The 21,143-nt window shown below is 45.2% G+C and overlaps 1 protein-coding gene across 3 annotated transcripts in view; it reads right to left on the reverse strand.

The window, feature by feature from the left end:
* LOC124005577 (collagen alpha-1(XXIII) chain-like) overlaps positions 1–21,143 on the reverse strand; it is a 176,954-nt gene that overhangs the window by 69,013 nt on the left and 86,798 nt on the right. For all 3 annotated transcript variants that reach the window (XM_046314975.1, XM_046314982.1, XM_046314990.1), the window contains exon 3: positions 6,474–6,518. In XM_046314975.1, the coding sequence (XP_046170931.1) occupies positions 6,474–6,518 (45 nt within the window). The remainder of the gene's footprint in view (positions 1–6,473; positions 6,519–21,143) is intronic.

Raw genomic sequence — 21,143 nt, forward strand, 5'->3', positions numbered from 1 at the left:
GTCTCTACGTAAAGTCTGAGAAGTGCTCTTTTCATGTCTCCTCCGTTACTTTTCTTGGTTCCGTTATTTCCGCTGAAGGCATTCAGATGGATTCCGCTAAGGTCCAAGCTGTCAGTGATTGGCCCGTTCCAAGGTCACGTGTCGAGTTGCAGCGCTTTTTAGGTTTCGCTAATTTCTATCGGGCGTTTCATTCGTAATTTCGGTCAAGTTGCTGCCCCTCTCACAGCTCTTACTTCTGTCAAGACGTGTTTTAAGTGGTCCGGTTCCGCCCAGGGAGCTTTTGATCTTCTAAAAGAACGTTTTACGTCCGCTCCTATCCTCGTTACTCCTGACGTCACTAGACAATTCATTGTCGAGGTTGACGCTTCAGAGGTAGGCGTGGGAGCCATTCTATCCCAGCGCTTCCAGTCTGACGATAAGGTTCATCCTTGCGCTTATTTTTCTCATCGCCTGTCGCCATCTGAGCGCAACTATGATGTGGGTAACCGTGAACTGCTCGCCATCCGCTTAGCCCTAGGCGAATGGCGACAGTGGTTGGAGGGGGCGACCGTTCCTTTGTCGTTTGGACAGACCATAAGAACCTTGAGTACATCCGTTCTGCCAAACGACTTAATGCCCGTCAAGCTCGTTGGGCGTTGTTTTTCGCTCGTTTCGAGTTTGTGATTTCTTACCGTCCGGGTAGCAAGAACACCAAGCCTGATGCCTTATCCCGTCTGTTTAGTTCTTCTGTGGCTTCTACTGATCCCGAGGGGATTCTTCCTTATGGGCGTGTTGTCGGGTTAACAGTCTGGGGAATTGAAAGACAGGTTAAGCAAGCACTCACGCACACTGCGTCGCCGCGCTTGTCCTAGTAACCTCCTTTTCGTTCCTGTTTCCACTCGTCTGGCTGTTCTTCAGTGGGCTCACTCTGCCAAGTTAGCTGGTCATCCCGGTGTTCGAGGCACTCTTGCGTCTATTCGCCAGCGCTTTTGGTGGCCGACTCAGGAGCGTGACACGCGCCGTTTCGTGGCTGCTTGTTCGGACTGCGCGCAGACTAAGTCGGGTAACTCTCCTCCTGCCGGTCGTCTCAGACCGCTCCCCATTCCTTCTCGACCATGGTCTCACATCGCCCTAGACTTCATTACCGGTCTGCCTTTGTCTGCGGGGAAGACTGTGATTCTTACGGTTGTCGATAGGTTCTCTAAGGCGGCACATTTCATTCCCTCGCTAAACTTCCTTCCGCTAAGGAGACGGCACAAATCATTATCGAGAATGTATTCAGAATTCATGGCCTCCCGTTAGACGCCGTTTCAGACAGAGGCCCGCAATTCACGTCACAGTTTTGGAGGGAGTTCTGTCGTTTGATTGGTGCGTCCGTCAGTCTCTCTTCCGGGTTTCATCCCCAGTCTAACGGTCAAGCAGAGAGGGCCAATCAGACGATTGGTCGCATACTACGCAGCCTTTCTTTCAGAAACCCTGCGTCTTGGGCAGAACAGCTCCCTGGGCAGAATACGCTCACAATTCGCTTCCTTCGTCTGCTACCGGGTTATCTCCGTTTCAGAGTAGTCTGGGTTACCAGCCTCCTCTGTTCTCATCCCAGCTTGCCGAGTCCAGCGTTCCCTCCGCTCAAGCGTTTGTCCAACGTTGTGAGCGCACCTGGAGGAGGGTGAGGTCTGCACTTTGCCGGTACAGGGCACAGACTGTGAGAGCCGCCAATAAACGCAGGATTAAGAGTCCAAGGTATTGTTGCGGCCAGAGAGTGTGGCTTTCCACTCGCAACCTTCCTCTTACGACAGCTTCTCGTAAGTTGACTCCGCGGTTCATTGGTCCGTTCCGTGTCTCCCAGGTCGTCAATCCTGTCGCTGTGCGACTGCTTCTTCCGCGACATCTTCGTCGCGTCCATCCTGTCTTCCATGTCTCCTGTGTCAAGCCCTTTCTTCGCACCCCGTTCGTCTTCCCTCCCCCCTCCCGTCCTTGTCGAGAGCGCACCTATTTACAAGGTACATAAGATCATGGACATGCGTTCTCGGGGACGGGGTCACCAATACTTAGTGGATTGGGAGGGTTACGGTCCTGAGGAGAGGAGTTGGGTTCCGTCTCGGGACGTGCTGGACCGTTCACTCATTGATGATTTCCTCCGTTGCCGCCAGGATTCCTCCTCGAGTGCGCCAGGAGGCGCTCGGTGAGTGGGGGGTACTGTCATGTTTTGTCATTTATTATCTTGTCTTGTCCCTGTGCTTCCCATTCTATTCGTTTCCCTCTGCTGGTCTTATTAGGTTCTTTCCCTCTTTCTATCCCTCTCTCTCCCCTCCCTCTCTCACTCTCTCGCTCTCTCTTCTCTCTATCGTTCCGTTCCTGCTCCCAGCTGTTCCTATTCCCCTAATCAATCATTTAGTCTTCCCACACCTGTTCCCGATCCTTTCCCCTGATTAGAGTCCCTATTTCTTCCTTTGTGTTCCGTTCCTGTCCTGTCGGTTCCTTGTCTAGAATTCACCGTGCTGTGTTTGTGTATCGCCCTGTCGTGTCGTGTTTTCCTCAGATGCTGCGTGGTGAGCAGGTGTCTGAGTCTGTCTGGTTCAAGTGCCTTCCCGAGGCAACCTGCTGTTCACCTGCTGTTCAAGATCGAGTCTCCAGTTTGTCCTCGTCATTTCGAGTGAAAGTTGTGTTTTTTGTTTGTATTTACTTTACTGGATTAAAGACTCTGTTTTCGCCAAGTCGCTTTTGGGTCCTCTTTCACCTGCATGACAAGTTAGCTAGCTCAAATTGAATGAGGCAGCAGCAACACCCGATCAACAGCATTGGCCTTTTGGCTTCCAGCTCCAGTTCCTAGATGGAAGTGGACTGCGGTGTGAGGTGATGCAGAGTCTCACCTCGTAGGGGGATTTTCAGGTCTACTGCTGAGGAGTGGTGTTCTTACTGCCGCTTTTACAGTCGCTGAAGCATCACCACGTGGGTGCTACATTTCAGTAGTGGACGATCTAGCCTGATCTACGGAGGAGAAGCTGTGAACATCGAAGACGAAAAGGTGCCTGACGAAGAGCTCCGAGGCCTGTATGTCAGATGTCTCTACGCTCTATGCTTGCCTACGGAGCTGTGAGGGGAACGGCACCTCAGTACCTCCAGGCTCTGATCAGGCCCTACACCCAAATAAGGGCACTGCGTTCATCCACCTCTGGCCTGCTCGCCTCCCTACCACTGAGGAAGTACAGTTCCCGCTCAGCCCAGTCAAAACTGTTCGCTGCTCTGGCTCCCCAATGGTGGAACAAACTCCCTCACGACGCCAGGACAGTGGAATCAATCACCACCTTCCGGAGACACCTGAAACCCCACCTCTTTAAGGAATACCTAGGATAGGATAAAGTAATCCTTCTCACCCCCCCCCCCCCTTAAAATATGTAGATGCACTATTGTAAAGTGGCTGTTCCACTGGATGTCATAAGGTGAATGCACCAATTTGTAAGTCGCTCTGGATAAGAGCGTCTGCTAAATGACTTAAATGTAAATGTAAATGTCTACCTCTGACTGGCTCTACCATCAATGCTCCCTCTGCTCAAGATAGAAAGGTATTATCTTGGATAATTTTTCAAAAATATGATTACATTTCTCAAATATATAAACTATTAGCTTTCATTTGACACCAAATGTGATGTGCTCCCATGAACTTCATATGTTGGTTTTCATGGGTCTTTTTTGTTACATGGAAATGGCCTGATCTATTATCAACAGAAAGGTGACATCATAGTGGAACTCCTTTCCATGCTTTTCTAATATTTGAAATTCCGGTCACATTGCTGGAGCCCAGGGGAGTAATTAGTGAGCCTCCCTTAACAGCCTGATGATACACTGCCGGCTAATAAATTACCTGTGAATTCTGGCCTCGGTCGTTGTGATTAGGATTATATGGGTCCACCATCATATCCACAGACAAAACATATCCACATATGGTAAATGTCAAAGAACATTCCAAGAAAATTGAACTACACACTATTAACAAAGGATGTGATAAGAAATAACCCAATTATAGTAGTGGATATCCCTTTTTTAATGGCATACTTCCACAACAGCTCTTTGCAGTCCGCCCCCAGCTAGTCCGCCCCCAGCCAGTCCGCCCCCAGCTAGTCCACCCCCAGCCAGTCCGCCCCCGCCCCCAGCTAACATAACGTTCTGATAACCATATGTTTCTTACAGCTTGGTGAGAGCTTGGGTGTCCGTCCTGAGGTCCTTTTGCATACAACTTTCCACAACTTTCTGCGGGATAGTTGCTTGACTTTGGGACATTCTCAGCACATTTAAGAAACGTTATTTACTTGGATTTATTTCATACTCAGTTCGTATAGTAACTGTATCCACTGGGGAGTGAGGTGATTGCCATCTAAGAGTCAACATCGTTTTTGCGGCAGTGCTGCCTGCCAGCAGTAATAGTATGTTCTCAAACAATCTGGAATGTTCTCAAATAGTTCAGAGAACGTTCAGAATCAACGTTCTTCAGTGGGAATTTCAGTACTTTAGCATTATGTTTCCTGCATGTTTCCTCATGTTTCTATTAAATGTCATGTTCACAAGTTGTTCCAAGAACGTTAATAAACAATGTTCTTCTGTGGGAATTTCAGGAGTTTAGCATAATGTTACCTAAAGGTTTCCCCATGGTTCTATTTAAAGTCATGTTCTCATACTGTTCTAAGAACATTAAGACCGCTTTCCATGAAAACAGTTGGTAAGGTTCCGTAACGTTCTAAGAATGTTGTTTAAAAACATATTCCACTCTTAGAATGTGAAGAAAACGTTCCATAAGAACTACAAGAAAACTTTTGTAACGTTTAGAGTACAGAGTACAGGCCTCGGTGTAATGGTCATTCCTTCGATGATAAACGTGATTCCGACCACGATTCCAATGAGCATGGACCCTGGACATCTTTCTTTTGGTGTTTTTCAGAGTCAGTAGAAAGGCCTCTTTAGTGTTCTATGTTTTCATAACTGTGACCTTAATTGCCTACCGTCTGTTAGTGTCTTAACGACCGTTCCACGGGTGCATGCTCATTAATTGTTTATGGTTCATTGAACATGCATGGGTAACATTGTTTCAACCCTTTACAATGAAGATCTGTGACATTATTTGGATTTTTACGAATTATCTTTGAAAGACAGGGTCCTGAAAAAGAGACGTTTCTTTTTATGCTGAGTTTACATTCGTTCTCAGCATAAACAGAACTCCCTCTATCCTCTATTTTGCTAAGTGTGTTCAGGTGTGTTGGCCGTGCACACTAATTGGCCAATAATGAGTGCTTGTTTCCTTTGAAATGGGATATGTTTGAATAGACTAAAATAAACAACTTTGTATGCGTAAAAAAGGCATGCTGGCTGCATCCTTTAGGCGCATTGGACTAATTCCAAGAATAAATCAATGAAGATTATAGGTTTGAATCTCACTGATGCTGTGTCACAAAAATAAATATGCATGATTCATGTAAAAGGAAATTAATTTCATGTGTCCTATCTGTGCTTGTAATTTCTTATTGAAACATTCAGTGAAAGTTTTAAGGAAGTCAACAACAACAAAAAACACCTCAAAGCAACTTATAATTTCCATTCTCAGAGCGTTAATAAAACTTCCTAGGAAAACTTTCAAGGAACCAGAGTAAAATGTTCTCAGAACCTACCTGCAACCTACAAATGAACTTTCTCAGAACAGGAGACATTTTCACTTCTGTTCTCAGAACGTTGAAAAAATGTTAAGTTCTACCAGTCAGGAGACGTATGGTTTCATTCCCACAAACAATGTGAAACCAAAAAACATACATTCCCGTCCGTAGGCATGTCTGAAAGGGTTCTGAGTACACGTAAGTCTGTGTATAATTATTCCTGAGAATGGATGGATTTCCTCAGATGAAACAGAGAGAAGTGAGGCTAGCCAGGCAGGCGATACTGGCAGGGTGAAAAGTCATTCACCCAAAGGAGCCTGCAGCTGCACACTGTCAAAACTCCCCTGGCTGGCTGCAACTAGGGACTGTTGGGAGGTACTGTACAGTTCACTCAGATCTGTTGGTCTTTTTATACACTCTACCCCAGGGTTTCCCAACTGGCCCGTGGGTGATTTTATTTGGCCCCCCAAGTTTTCTGAGAAAAAATATATATATAATATGACAGTAAGTGATTTTAATTTAAGAAATCTGCTCCAAAGTATTCCCACACATAATAGAGAGATATATGTGATTGTATATACTGTAAATATAAGCAATGTTTGAAATGATTATGTTTTAGTCAAATATTATATCTGTTTGGGGCTTCTTGCTGTCAGTCTGCAGTCTACAAATGATCTGTAATTATGGTCCAGCTCCCTGGCCATCCACTCAAGAAAAAATCGTCCCGCGGCTGAATCTAATCGATGATCCCTGGTTTACCCCATGGCACACATTAACCAACCCATTAACACACACTGCTGAGGAAGATAAGCATTGAAAACATTAAAGGAGCATAGAAATAATAAAGAATATCACCAGCGTCGCCTTGTCTTCCCAGCCTTCCTCGTTTTCCTGGAGGCCCTAGAAGGATGACAAAGAGAGAGGAGCAGAGATGATTTATTTGTCCGTTTATTAGCTTACTAATTTAACATACAGGTTGCTTATATTTCCCATTCAATACATTTTTTTGTTGTTGAGTGCAACAGCTGAATTGCATTAAAATGATTTCACTTTCATTTGAACACATCCCCTGTCTTTTTTTGTCGCCACAGTTTGGGATTACAGCTTCAATAAACAAACCTATTTCATAGTGTGTAACTTCCAGTATACAGCTTCCAGTGGGGAATGATCTGTTGACTTCTCAGATATCTGAACTAGTCAGGAAGTGACCATGTTTGTACAAGTCCGATAAGGTTCTTCCATTACAGAGGATCATTTGTGCCTGACAAAACTGGTGCTATGACAATGGGTCAACAGATCACTTAACTGATGAGGGAGAGAGTCTAGGAGGCTGATAGACTTGGTCAATATCAGAGTGTGAGAAAAAATGGCCTTTCTCTTTCCCATTCCTGAAGACAGGCTCGGGAATGAGTGTGGAAGCTTCCCCTGGCGTGTTAACCCTGAAGATAAGGGAGATTAGAAAAGGGCTATTTCTGACCGTGGAACACACACACGCACATGTCCCCTCAGCTTTCCCCTGGCTGCATCTTCAGGAAGGCCCCAGGCCGACCAACAGTGACATCACATGCAAGCCGTATCGTTAACCGCCACATGGATCAGGGACTGCAGCCATCACACAGTCCACCCAGATCAAACAAGACCAACTGACCCACCCTCTCCACAGATATGTTCAACATGCTTTCACCCTGACACACTGGCCCAAGAGTCATAGTCAAACACATGCAACGTATGAGGGCTCAAGAACAAACAACAAGTATGGTATTAATAAGAGCATACTGTGCTAAGATCATATTATTTGACCAATTGCTGCAGCTCACATGCAGGGGGAGGATGGCTACTCTCAGATGACGTGAGCGCAGTATAATTTTTACCAATGGGACGATTCCTTGGACACAATGCACAACTTAGAACTTGAACAAAACAGTTTGAATTAACATTAAAATATGAATGTGAATGTTCTCTTTGTTTTATTCAACAAATTCAACATGTGCAATTTGCATGCCTATTTGAGCGTTAGACAAATATATCAGCGTTCCAGGAAAAAAGGGAACAGTGTTTCCAAACTATTATTGCCAATTTGCGAGAGGACAGGCCTACATCTTTTAAAACTAGAGTCCTGTGGCAGATCGATGGTGAGTAAACCCTCTACCCCGTCCTCGGTCTGTCTGCTGAAAAATCACGACACCAAATCCCATGTAAACCCTATTAAAGAGAGAATATGCGGTTTGTACACTAAAACTTTGTGTGTGTGATATTGCCCCTCTTCAAAACGAATCACGATCAACATCCAGAGATATACATTTTAAAAGATGTCGAAGAAAAGAGCGCACGGCAGTACCCCACGTGATTTAACTCGACCTATTGTCACAAAAAAAAACATCATAAAGCACTTTCCCCTGATTCCACAAAATTAGAGAGCTGTGTATTTAAGTACACTTTCATCAGAAATAAGCTAGTGTTATCACAGAATACCATGCAAATCCTGATAGTCAACAAAAAAAGATATAATATTTTTTGACCTATAGAAAATAACAGTAGAATGTGTGTGCTGTACATCATTTCACAGGCTAATGAAGATTTTGATAAAATACATTGCATTCCTATACTAATCTCTCTCTATTTACAGTAAGATCATGAGACTGGTATGGCTATAATTGTGGTGAACACAAAGAATGTCATTTTTAAAAATGTGTTTTGGTAGCTGATTCTCTCATGATCTTTAGTAGGTATGGAAGAGTTCCAGTGGAAAGGAAGGCACAAACACTATCTTAATAGGGAACTTCAATCGCCAGGTACCATAAATTGTGCCAAAAACCCACACCTCTACCAGTGTTGGATTAAAAGCCTTAGCAGTACTGGAATGCTCACATGAATAGAGGGAATTCATAATGAATTCCATGGACATTCATTTAGCAGGTGGTACGTGATCATTTCTTTCATTTGTTTTACACCACAAAAGACCTTATACTGTGCTGAGGGTGTGAAAGGAGGAGGAAGGAGAAATAACTGGGGTCGACACCCCCATTCACTTGGCATCAAATTCATACCAGACGTGGATTATCGGTGCTTATCCACATCTTAAGATACCACAGTGTAGCTGCAGGATGGACCCAAAGTAAACCTATAGCAGAAATGGCCAACACAGGAAGGAGCTTTTTTTTTCTGGGCCAAGATTGAGTGTTGTATGGATCTGGGTAAATCCACATGCACATTCAATTTGGCAGAAGAATCAACCTGGCAGAACATGCAAACAAAACAGTATCTTTTGAAGCTTAATTCTATATTGCTAGATAGACCTAGAGGTAAATATATTAAGAACGAGTCTGATACAAAAACAAAAAGCAATTGATAAGAGTACATTTTTAGGGAGCATGTATGATACAAATATGCTGTCATAGTGCAATATTATCGACAGAGAATACTAGAGTTGTTGTTAGTTATGGTAAGGGATATGTTTTATCTTAGACAATCTCTTGGGTCTGTAGAGACAGCGAGTGAGCATCCGTTTCCAGTTATGTGTCTCTGATCCGAGTCCTACCTATAGAAACTGCACATAAAAACAACGCTAAACTGTCACGCCCTGATCTGTTTCACAAGTCCTTGTCCTTGTCTCCACCCCCTCCAGGTGTCGCCCATCTTCCCCACTTATCCCCTGGGTATTTATACCTGTGTTCTCTTTCTATCTGTGCCAGTTTGTCTTGTTTGTTCAAGTCAACCAGCAGTTTGTCTCAGCCCCTGCTTTCCCCCGGTCTCTCTTTTTCTCGTCCTCCTGGTATTTACCCTTGCCTATCCTGATGCTCAGCCTGCCTGCTGTCCTGTGCCATCGCACCTACTCTGGATTACTGACCTCTGCCTGACCTGGGCCTGCCTGCCGTCCTGTACCTTGGCCCCACTATTCTGGATTATCGACCCCTGCCTGCCTTGACCTGTCATTTGCCCGCCCCCTGTCGTTGCAATAAACATAGTTACTTCAACACAGTCTGCACTTGGGTCTTACCTGAAACCTGATAGTAAACAGTAAATCACAACTACAGCCTCTTCTATGGTGGCTGGGATACAAATCGAAGACACATTTGTGTCCTCTCCCTGCCTTAAATGAGGATATGCACTCCTCATCGGACAAAATGGATGACAGTTGACATTGACAACAGTGATTGGTATTACAGTTCAAGTTGAAAGTGTGTTTAGGGACAAGCGAAAATCTTCGTCACTTGAAGATTGAACTTATTCCTCCAAGACGAGCAATCTGATGTTGTTGCTATATAAACCTACGTCTAATGATTGGTCCTCTGTAGCTCAGTTGGTTCGAGCGACGGTAAGATAGAGGACCTTGTTCCTGGGACCACCCGTATATGAAAATGGACGCACGCATAAATGTAAGTTGCTTTGGATAAAAGCGCTTGCTAAATGGCATTATGATTTCTATTATTATTAAGTTTGAAGATGACAGATAGGGGAGCATTTAAAACCAGGAAAAGGTTTGATTTAAATGTATTACAACTGGCCCACATGATAGAGATGGAGCAGTAGAGTGCTGGCTTAGTTATAGGAGGCATAATAAAACACCATTAAATGGAAGAGAAAATATCCCGTTGTCCAAAATCATCACATTCTCTATTACAGTGAGAGAAACACGAACAACACGTCCAATTTCTGCTTAAAAATAGACTTTAGATATCGACAGACCATTGTTTTCACGCCGGGCTTGTTCTGAGAAGCGATTCTTGCTCATACTAGTCGTTACTCTTCAAAAAATGTAATATGCATGATGCCCATTGACTATTAAGGGATATAACTTTGTGAGCGTAGTTCAAGTATCTTACCCTATCAGATCCGAAAATATTGCTTTTTCTAATCCATTATTTGGTAACAATGTAATTGTAAACAAACACTGTATAACCTCAAAATATGGTTAAAATTATAATTGTGAGGCATAGCACTATGTCACGCCCTGACCTTAGAGAGCCTTTTATGTCTCTATTTTGGTTTGGTCATGGTGTGATTTGGGTGGGCATTCTATGTTCTTTTTCATATGTGTTTTGTATTTCTTTGTTTTGGCTGGGTATGGTTCTCAATCAGGGACAGCTGTCTATCATTGTCTCTGATTAGGAACCATAGGAACCATGTGGGTAGCTTTTTCCCACATGGTTTTTGTGGGTAGTTATTTTCTGTTTAGTGTTTTCTGCACCTGACAGGACTGTTTCGGTTTCGTTTATTCTCTTTGTTATTTTGTTATAGTGTTCAGTTTCAATAAAAAAGCATGAAACACTTACCACGCTGCGCTTTGGTACAATTGTTCAGACGACAAAAACTGTTACACTCCAACTATACATTTGAGAGTGGTTACATTTAACCAACCCCATCTCAGAGCTGAAAAACAGTGCAGAGGTTACTGTTTTCTGTTGTTGTTTGAACTGCATATTGTCACTTTCAAGAGTGGAATTGAGACAAAACCTATAATTCTATGCTCGTTACATTCTTTCTTTTGGGGTGAATGGTGGACAGAAATGATTTACTTCCTCAATGTCACTTTTCTTTCATCCTTAATACAGCAGAAGACGATATTGTTGAGCAACTCCCTAAAACTGTTTTTAAATTGCAAATCCATCTTGTGATTATGATCTTTAGCTGATGTCACCAGAAAATATATTACACTCCCTGCCAGCCCTAATGCTCAGAAAGTTTCATATGAAGACAGCAGTGTCATACGTTTGGTCATTATTCACTACTGGAAAAAAAGCTAAAATGTTCTATGCAAATTTTATGCATTAGGCTACACATTTTCCTTCTACAATGTGATGGAAGTTGAAGTATACACACTACAGGCAGTCTCTACCTATAGTAAGACTAATAGCTCACAGCACTTCAAAGCAAAGCTCTCCAGGTAGCTAGCATAAAGTATGGAACCATGGGTGGAATGATCAGATCCTTGCCCAAATGATACTAATCTAGTGATGACACACAGTACCTGTCATGCAGGTGAAAGAGGACCCAAAAGCGACTTAACAGAAACAGAGTTTATTCAAGTCCAAACAGGGAATAACAGAAATCCTCTAGTCTGTAGAGGGGAATAACAGGAGAAGCGGCCACAGACTGCAGGTCGCTTCGGGTAGGCGCAGGCCGTAGTTGACAGAGACACCTGCTCACACGCAGCATCTGATGAAGGCAAAAACACGACAGGACAGGGCGATACACAATCACAGCAAAAACACGACAGGACAGGGCGATACACAATCACAGCACGGTGAATTCTAAACAAGGAACCGACAGGACAGGAACGGAACACAAAGGAATAAATAGGGACTCCAATCAGGGGAAAGGATCGGGAACAGGTGTGGGAAGACTAAATGATGATTAGGGGAATAGGAACAGCTGGGAGCAGGAACGGAACGAAAGAGAGAAGAGAGAGCGAGAGAGTGAGAGAGGGGGGGGAGAGAGAGGGATAGAAAGAGGGAAAGAACCTAATAAGACCAGCAGAGGGAAACGAATAGAATGGGGAGCACAGGGACAAGACATGATAATAAATGACAAACATGACAGTACCCCCCACTCACCGAGCGCCTCCTGGCGCACTCGAGGAGGAATCCTGGCGGCAACGGAGGAAATCATCGATGAGTGAACGGTCCAGCACGTCCCGAGACGGAACCCAACTCCTCTCCTCAGGACCGTAACCCTCCCAATCCACTAAGTATTGGTGACCCCGTCCCCGAGAACGCATGTCCATGATCTTATGTACCTTGTAAATAGGTGCGCTCTCGACAAGGACGGGAGGGGGAGGGAAGACGAACGGGGGTGCGAAGAAAGGGCTTAACACAGGAGACATGGAAGACAGGATGGACGCGACGAAGATGTCGCGGAAGAAGCAGTCGCACAGCGACAGGATTGACGACCTGGGAGACACGGAACGGACCAATGAACCGCGGAGTCAACTTACGAGAAGCTGTCGTAAGAGGAAGGTTGCGAGTGGAAAGCCACACTCTCTGGCCGCAACAATACCTTGGACTCTTAATCCTGCGTTTATTGGCGGCTCTCACCGTCTGTGCCCTGTAACGGCAAAGTGCAGACCTCACCCTCCTCCAGGTGCGCTCACAACGTTGGACAAACGCTTGAGCGGAGGGAACGCTGGACTCGGCAAGCTGGGATGAGAACAGAGGAGGCTGGTAACCCAGACTACTCTGAAACGGAGATAACCCGGTAGCAGACGAAGGAAGCGAATTGTGAGCGTATTCTGCCCAGGGGAGCTGTTCTGCCCAAGACGCAGGGTTTCTGAAAGAAAGGCTGCGTAGTATGCGACCAATCGTCTGATTGGCCCTCTCTGCTTGACCGTTAGACTGGGGATGAAACCCGGAAGAGAGACTGACGGACGCACCAATCAAACGACAGAACTCCCTCCAAAACTGTGACGTGAATTGCGGGCCTCTGTCTGAAACGGCGTCTAACGGAAGGCCATGAATTCTGAATACATTCTCAATAATGATTTGTGCCGTCTCCTTAGCGGAAGGAAGTTTAGCGAGGGGAATGAAATGTGCCGCCTTAGAGAACCTATCGACAACCGTAAGAATCACAGTCTTCCCCGCAGACAAAGGCAGACCGGTAATGAAGTCTAAGGCGATGTGAGACCATGGTCGAGAAGGAATGGGAGCGGTCTGAGACGACCGGCAGGAGGAGAGTTACCCGACTTAGTCTGCGCGCAGTCCGAACAAGCAGCCACGAAACGGCGCGTGTCACGCTCCTGAGTCGGCCACCAAAAGCGCTGGCGAATAGACGCAAGAGTGCCTCGAACACCGGGATGACCAGCTAACTTGGCAGAGTGAGCCCACTGAAGAACAGCCAGACGAGTGGAAACAGGAACGAAAAGGAGGTTACTAGGACAGCGCGCGGCGACGCAGTGTGCGTGAGTGCTTGCTTAACCTGTCTTTCAATTCCCCAGACTGTTAACCCGACAACACGCCCATAAGGAAGAATCCCCTCGGGATCAGTAGAAGCCACAGAAGAACTAAACAGACGGGATAAGGCATCAGGCTTGGTGTTCTTGCTACCCGGACGGTAAGAAATCACAAACTCGAAATGAGCGAAAAACAACGCCCAACGAGCTTGACGGGCATTAAGTCGTTTGGCAGAACGGATGTACTCAAGGTTCTTATGGTCTGTCCAAACGACAAAAGGAACGGTCGCCCCCTCAACCACTGTCGCCATTCGCCTAGGGCTAAGCGGATGGCGAGCAGTTCACGGTTACCCACATCATAGTTGCGCTCAGATGGCGACAGGCGATGAGAAAATAAGCGCAAGGATGAACCTTATCGTCAGACTGGAAGCGCTGGGATAGAATGGCTCCCACGCCTACCTCTGAAGCGTCAACCTCGACAATGAATTGTCTAGTGACGTCAGGAGTAACGAGGATAGGAGCGGACGTAAAACGTTCTTTTAGAAGATCAAAAGCTCCCTGGGCGGAACCGGACCACTTAAAACACGTCTTGACAGAAGTAAGAGCTGTGAGAGGGGCAGCAACTTGACCGAAATTACGAATGAAACGCCGATAGAAATTAGCGAAACCTAAAAAGCGCTGCAACTCGACACGTGACCTTGGAACGGGCCAATCACTGACAGCTTGGACCTTAGCGGAATCCATCTGAATGCCTTCAGCGGAAATAACGGAACCGAGAAAAGTAACGGAGGAGACATGAAAAGAGCACTTCTCAGCCTTTACGTAGAGACAATTCTCTAAAAGGCGCTGTAGAACACGTCGAACGTGCTGAACATGAATCTCGAGTGACGGAGAAAAAATCAGGATATCGTCAAGATAGACAAAAACAAAGATGTTCAGCATGTCTCTCAGAACATCATTAACTAATGCCTGAAAAACAGCTGGCGCATTGGCGAGACCGAACGGCAGAACCCGGTACTCAAATGCCCTAACGGAGTGTTAAACGCCGTTTTCCACTCGTCCCCCTCTCTGATGCGCACGAGATGGTAAGCGTTACGAAGGTCCAACTTAGTAAAGCACCTGGCTCCTGCAGAATCTCGAAGGCTGATGACATAAGGGGAAGCGGATAACGATTCTTAACCGTTATGTCATTCAGCCCTCGATAATCCACGCAGGGCGCAGAGTACCGTCCTTCTTCTTAACAAAAAGAACCCCGCCCCGGCCGGAGAGGAAGAAGGCACTATGGTACCGGCGTCAAGAGACACAGACAAATAATCCTCGAGAGCCTTACGTTCGGGAGCCGACAGAGAGTATAGTCTACCTCGAGGAGGAGTGGTCCCCGGAAGGAGATCAATACTACAATCATACGACCGGTGAGGAGGAAGGGAGTTGGCTCGGGACCGACTGAAGACCGTGCGCAGATCATGATATTCCTCCGGCACTCCTGTCAAATCGCCAGGTTCCTCCTGAGAAGTAGGGACAGAAGAAACGGGAGGGATGGCAGACATTAAACACTTCACATGACAAGAAACGTTCCAGGATAGGATAGAATTACTAGACCAATTAATAGAAGGATTATGACATACTAGCCAGGGATGACCCAAAACAACAGGTGTAAACGGTGAACGGAAAATCAAAAAAGAAATAGTCTCACTGTGGTTACCAGATACTGTGAGGGTTAAAGGTAGTGTCTCAAATCTGATACTGGGAAGATGACTACCATCTAAGGCGAACATGGGCGTAGGCTTCTCTAACTCTCTGAAAGGAATGTCATGTTTCCGAACCCATGCTTCGTCCATGAAACAACCCTCAGCCCCAGAGTCTATCAAGGCACTACATGTAGCACCCGAACCGGTCAGCGTAGATGGACCGACAAAGTAGTACAGGATTTTGATGGAGAGACTTGAGTAGTTGCGCTCACCTGTAGCCCTCCGCTTACAGATGAGCTCTGGCTTTTACTGGACATGACTTAACAAAATGTCCAGCAACTCCGCAATAGAGGCACAGGCGGTTGGTGATCCTCCGTTCCCTCTCCTTAGTCGAGATGCGAATCCTCCCAGCTGCATGGGCTCAGTCTCAAAGCCAGAGGAGGGAGATGGTTGCGATGCGGAGCAGGGAAACACCGTTGATGCGAGCTCTCTTCCACGAGCCCGGTGACGAAGATCTACCCGTCGTTCTATGCGGATGGCGAGAGCAATCAAAGAGTCCACATCTGAAGGAACCTCCCGGAAGAGAATCTCATCCTTAACCACTGCGTGGAGTCCCTCCAGAAAACGAGCGAGCAGCGCCGGCTCGTTCCACTCACTAGAGGCAGCAAGAGTGCGAAACTCAATAGAATAATCCGTTATGGACCGTTCACCTTGGCATAAGGAAGCCAGGGCCCTAGAAGCCTCCCCACCAAAAACTGAACGGTCAAAAACCCGAATCATCTCCTCTTTAAAGTTCTGGAACTTGTTAGAGCAATCAGCCCTTGCCTCCCAGATAGCTGTGCCCCATTCTCGAGCCCGGCCAGTAAGGAGTGAAATGACGTAAGCAACCCGAGCTCTCTCTCTAGAGTATGTGTTGGGTTGGAGAGAGAACACAATCTCACACTGCGTGAGAAAGGAGCGGCACTCAGTGGGCTGCCCGGAGTAGCAAGGTGGGTTATTAACCCTAGGTTCTGGAGGCTCGGCAGGCCAGGAAGTAACAGGTGGCACGAGACGTAGACTCTGGAACTGTCCAGAGAGGTCGGAAACCTGAGCGGCCAGGTTCTCCACGGCATGGCGAGCAGCAGACAATTCCTGCTCGTGTCTGCCGAGCATGGCTCCTTGGATCTCGACGGCAGTGTAACGAGCGTCTGAAGTCGCTGGGTCCATTCCTTGGTCGGTTCCTTCTGTCATGCAGGTGAAAGAGGCCCCAAAAGCGACTTAACAGAAACAGAGTTTATTCAAGTCCAAACAGGGAATAACAGAAATCCTCTAGTCTGTAGAGGGGAATAACAGGAGAAGCGGCCACAGACTGCAGGTCGCTTCGGGTAGGCGCAGGCCGTAGTTGACAGAGACACCTGCTCACACGCAGCATCTGATGAAGGCAAAAAACACGACAGGACAGGGCGATACACAATCACAGCAAAAACACGACAGGACAGGGCGATACACAATCACAGCACGGTGAATTCTAAACAAGGAACCGACAGGACAGGAACGGAACACAAAGGAATAAATAGGGACTCCAATCAGGGGAAAGGATCGGGAACAGGTGTGGGAAGACTAAATGATGATTAGGGGAATAGGAACAGCTGGGAGCAGGAACGGAACGAAAGAGAGAAGAGAGAGCGAGAGAGTGAGAGAGGGAGGGGGAGAGAGAGGGATAGAAAGAGGGAAAGAACCTAATAAGACCAGCAGAGGGAAACGAATAGAATGGGGAGCACAGGGACAAGACATGATAATAAATGACAAACATGACAGTACCAGTCAAAAGTTTGGACACACCTACTCATTCAAAGGCTTTTCTTTATCATTACTATTTTTCTACATTGTAGAATAATAGTGAAGACATCAAAACTATGAAATAGCACATATGTATTCATGTGGTAACCAAAAAAAGTGTTAAACAAATCAAAATATATTTCAGATTTTTGATTCTTCAAAGTAGCCACCCTTTGCCCTGATGACAGCTTTGCACACTCTTGGCATACTCTCACCCAGTTTCATGAGGAATGCTTTTCCAACAGTCTTGAAGGAGTTCCCAAATATTCTGAGCACTTGTTGGCTGCTTTTCCTTCAATCTGCGGTCTAACTCATCCCAAACCATCTCAATTGGGTTGAGGTCGGGTGATTGTGGAGGCCAGGTTATCTAATGCAGCACCATCAGTTAGTGTTGGATTCTAAATAAATCAAAGACAGTGTCACCAGCAATCACACCTCCTCTTCCATGCTTCACAGTGGGAACCACACATGCAGAGATCATCTGTTCACCTATTCTGCATCTCACAAAGACACGGCTGTTGGTACCAAAAATCTCAAATTTGGACTCAGATTTCCACTGGTCTAATGTTCATTGCTCATGTTTCTTGGCCCAAGCAAGTCTCCTCTTCTTACTGGTGTCCTTCAGTAGTATCCTCTGCAGCAGAGGTAACTCTGGGTCTTCCTTTCCTGTGGCGGTCCTCGTGAGATCCAGTTTCATCATAGCGCTTGATGGTTGATGCGACTGCACTTGAAGAAACTTTCAAAGTTCTTGAAATGTTCCACATTGACTGACCATCATGTCTTACAGTAATGATGCGCCATAATACATGGTACATCTTTTGTGTACCACCCTCCCTTGTCACAACACAACTGATTGGCTCAAACACATTAAGAAGGAAATAAATTCCACAAATGAACTTTTAACAAGGCATACCTGTTAATTGAAATACATTCCAGGTGACTACCTCATGAAGCTGATTGAGAGAATGCCAAGAGTGTGCAAAGCTGTCATTAAGGAAAAGGGTGGCTACTTTGTAGAACCTCAAATATAACATATATTTTGATTTGTTTAACACTTTTTTTGCTACCACATGATTCTGTATGTGTTATTTCATAGTTGTGATGTCTTCACTATTATTCTACATTGTAGAAAATAGTACAAATAAAGAAAAACCCTGGAATGAGTAGGTGTGTCCAAACTTTTGACTGGTACTGTAGGTCTGATGAGGAGGACCACTCAATCATAAAAAGCGCATAATGCTATAGACACTACCAAACACATGCTACTGAGCAGCATCAGACACTATTGTAATGTGAACAACAGCCTATTCCCAGCAAAAGCTCTGCTTACAATTTTTCTCAATTGCTTAAACATAAAAACTGATTCCAGTAGCACCTTTTTGTCATTCCCAAAAACCCACACACATTTCCCATAACCATAAACACTATTCACCTGTTTCCACACATTTCAATATTAAAAAATCTTTCTGCTAAACCTTACACAAAAGTGGCTAAATAAATCATTCATTCAGGACACACATTCTTTCAATGTAATTAACTTAAGTCATCACAACCTAAACTCAAAGAGCACACCTTCCTCCAGGTGAAAACACTAAGCCTCAAAATTATTAACACATCAATCAGAATTGCAAGATCAATAAATAGGGTCTAGAGGCATGTCCATGTGCTTTGGGACAATGGATCCTAACAATGCCGAAGTTGCAAGACTACAGAGGATGAGGACGAGGACGACGACAACAACAACAAAGTCCAGTAATCTCAGATGAAATCCGTGCCACCTTTTAAAATTATAAACTTGGATTAGCTAACACAATGTGCCATTGGAACACAGGAGTGATGGTTGCTGATAATGGGCCTCTGTACGCCTATTAAGATATTCCATTTAAAAAAATCAGCCGTTTCCAGCTACAATAGTCATTTATAACATTTTAACGATGTCTACACTGTATTTCTGATCAATTTGTTGTTATTTTAATGGACAAAAAAAAATGTTTTTTTAAGTGAAAGTTTTGAACGGTAGTGTATGTGAGTACTACGGTGCGATAGTAATTTAGACATGTTACCTTGGCGTTCTTGGGGCACATGGACTATGGTGGTCTGCTTGAAACATGTAGGTATTACAGACTGGGTCAGGGAGAGGTTGAACATATCAGTGAAGACACTTGTCAGCTGGTCAGCATATGCTCTGAGTACGCGTCTGAGTAATCCATCTGGCCCTGCGACCTTAGGAAGGTTGACATGTTTAAAGGTCTTGCTCACATCGGCTACTTAGTGATCACACAGTTATCTGGAACAGTTGGTGCTCTCATGTGTGGTTCAGTGTTGCTAGCCTCAAAGCGAGCATAAAAGGCATTTAGCTCATCTGGTAGCCTCACATCACTGGATAGCTCGCGACTAGGTTTCCCTTTATAATCAATGATAGTTTGCAAGCCCTGCCAAATCCTGTATTAATACTTTGCCAGTTTAATGGTTTGTTAGAGGGCGTGACAGGATTTTTTATGTGTCCGGATTAGTGTCCTGCTCCTTGACAGCGGCAGCTCTAGCCTTTAGATCAGTGTGGATGTTGCTTGTAAACCATGCTTCTGGTTGGGATATGATACGTACGCTCACTGTGGGGACGACGTCATTGATGCACTTATTAATGAAGCCGGTGACTGATGTGGTAAACTCCTCCACGCCATCACAGGATGTAGTTATGATCAGATATGCAAAATGGAAGGCGAGGGAGAGCTTTGTATGCATCTCTGTGTGTGGAGTAAAGGTGATCTAGAGTTTATTTGCCCAGAGTTACAGAGGTGACATGCTGGTACACATGAGGAAAGATGGATATTAGTTTTCCTACATCAATGTCACTAGCCACTAGGAGCACTGCCTTTAACTGTATATTAAGGTTTATTTGGAATTGTAGACATTTGCAGCTGACAGCCAAATTACACCGGAAAGTATTCTGACCCCTCTCAGTTTTTCACATTCTGTTACGTTGCAACCTTATTCTAAAATGTATTAAATCTTTTTTTCCCTCATCAATCTACACACAATACCCCATAATGATGAAATAAAAACTGTTTTTTTTTTATAGAAATTTTAGCAAAAACATAAATCCCTTTTTTACATAAGTATTCAGACCCTTTGCTATGAGAATCAAAATTGAGCTCAGTTGCATCCTGTTTCCATTGATCATCCTTGAGAAGTTTCTACAACTTGACTGGAGTCCACCTGTGGTAAATTAAATTGATTGGACATGATTTGGAAAGGCACACCTGTCTATAATAGGTCCCACAGTTGACAGTGCATTTCAGAGCAAAAATTAAGCCATGAGGTCAAATGAATTATCCGTAGAGCTCCAAGACAGGATTGTGTTGAGTCACAGATCTGGGGAAGGGTACCAATACCCATACCAAAACATTTCTGCAGCAGTGAACGCCCCCAAGAACACAGTGGATTCCATAATTCTTAAATGAAGAAGTTTGGAACCACCAACACTGTTCCTAGAGCTGGCTGCCTGGCCAAACTGAGCAACTGGGGGAGAAGGGCCTTGGCCAAGAAGGTGACCAGGAACCCGATGGTCACTATGACAGCGCTCCAGAGTTCCTTCCTTCCAGGTGAACAACAATCTCTGCAGCACTCCAACAATCAGGCCTTTAGAGTGGCCAGACGGAAGACACTTCTCAATAAAATGCGCAGTACATCCAACTTGGAGTTTGCCAAAGGGCACATAAAGGACTCTCAGACCATGAGAAACAAGATTCTCTGGTCTGATGAAACCAAATTTGAACTCTTTTGCCTGAATGACAAGTGTCACATCTGGAGGAAACCTGGCACCATCCCTATGGTTAATCATGGTGGTGGCGGCATCATGCTGTGGGGATGTTTTTCAGCGACAGTGACTGGGAGACTAGTCAGGATTGAGGAAAAGATGATAGGAGCAAAGTACAGAGAGATCCTTGATGAAATCATTCTCCGGAGCACTCAGGACCTCAGGCTGGGGCGAATGTTCACCTTCCAACTTGAAAATGACTCTAAGCACACAACCAATACAACGCAGGAGTGACTTCGGGACAAGTCTCTGAATGGCTTTGAGTGGCCCAGCCAGAGACCGGATTTGAACCCGAACTAACATCTCTGGAGAGACCC

This window comes from Oncorhynchus gorbuscha, linkage group LG02, assembly GCF_021184085.1.
Source record: "Oncorhynchus gorbuscha isolate QuinsamMale2020 ecotype Even-year linkage group LG02, OgorEven_v1.0, whole genome shotgun sequence".
NCBI classification, from domain to species: domain Eukaryota; kingdom Metazoa; phylum Chordata; class Actinopteri; order Salmoniformes; family Salmonidae; genus Oncorhynchus; species Oncorhynchus gorbuscha.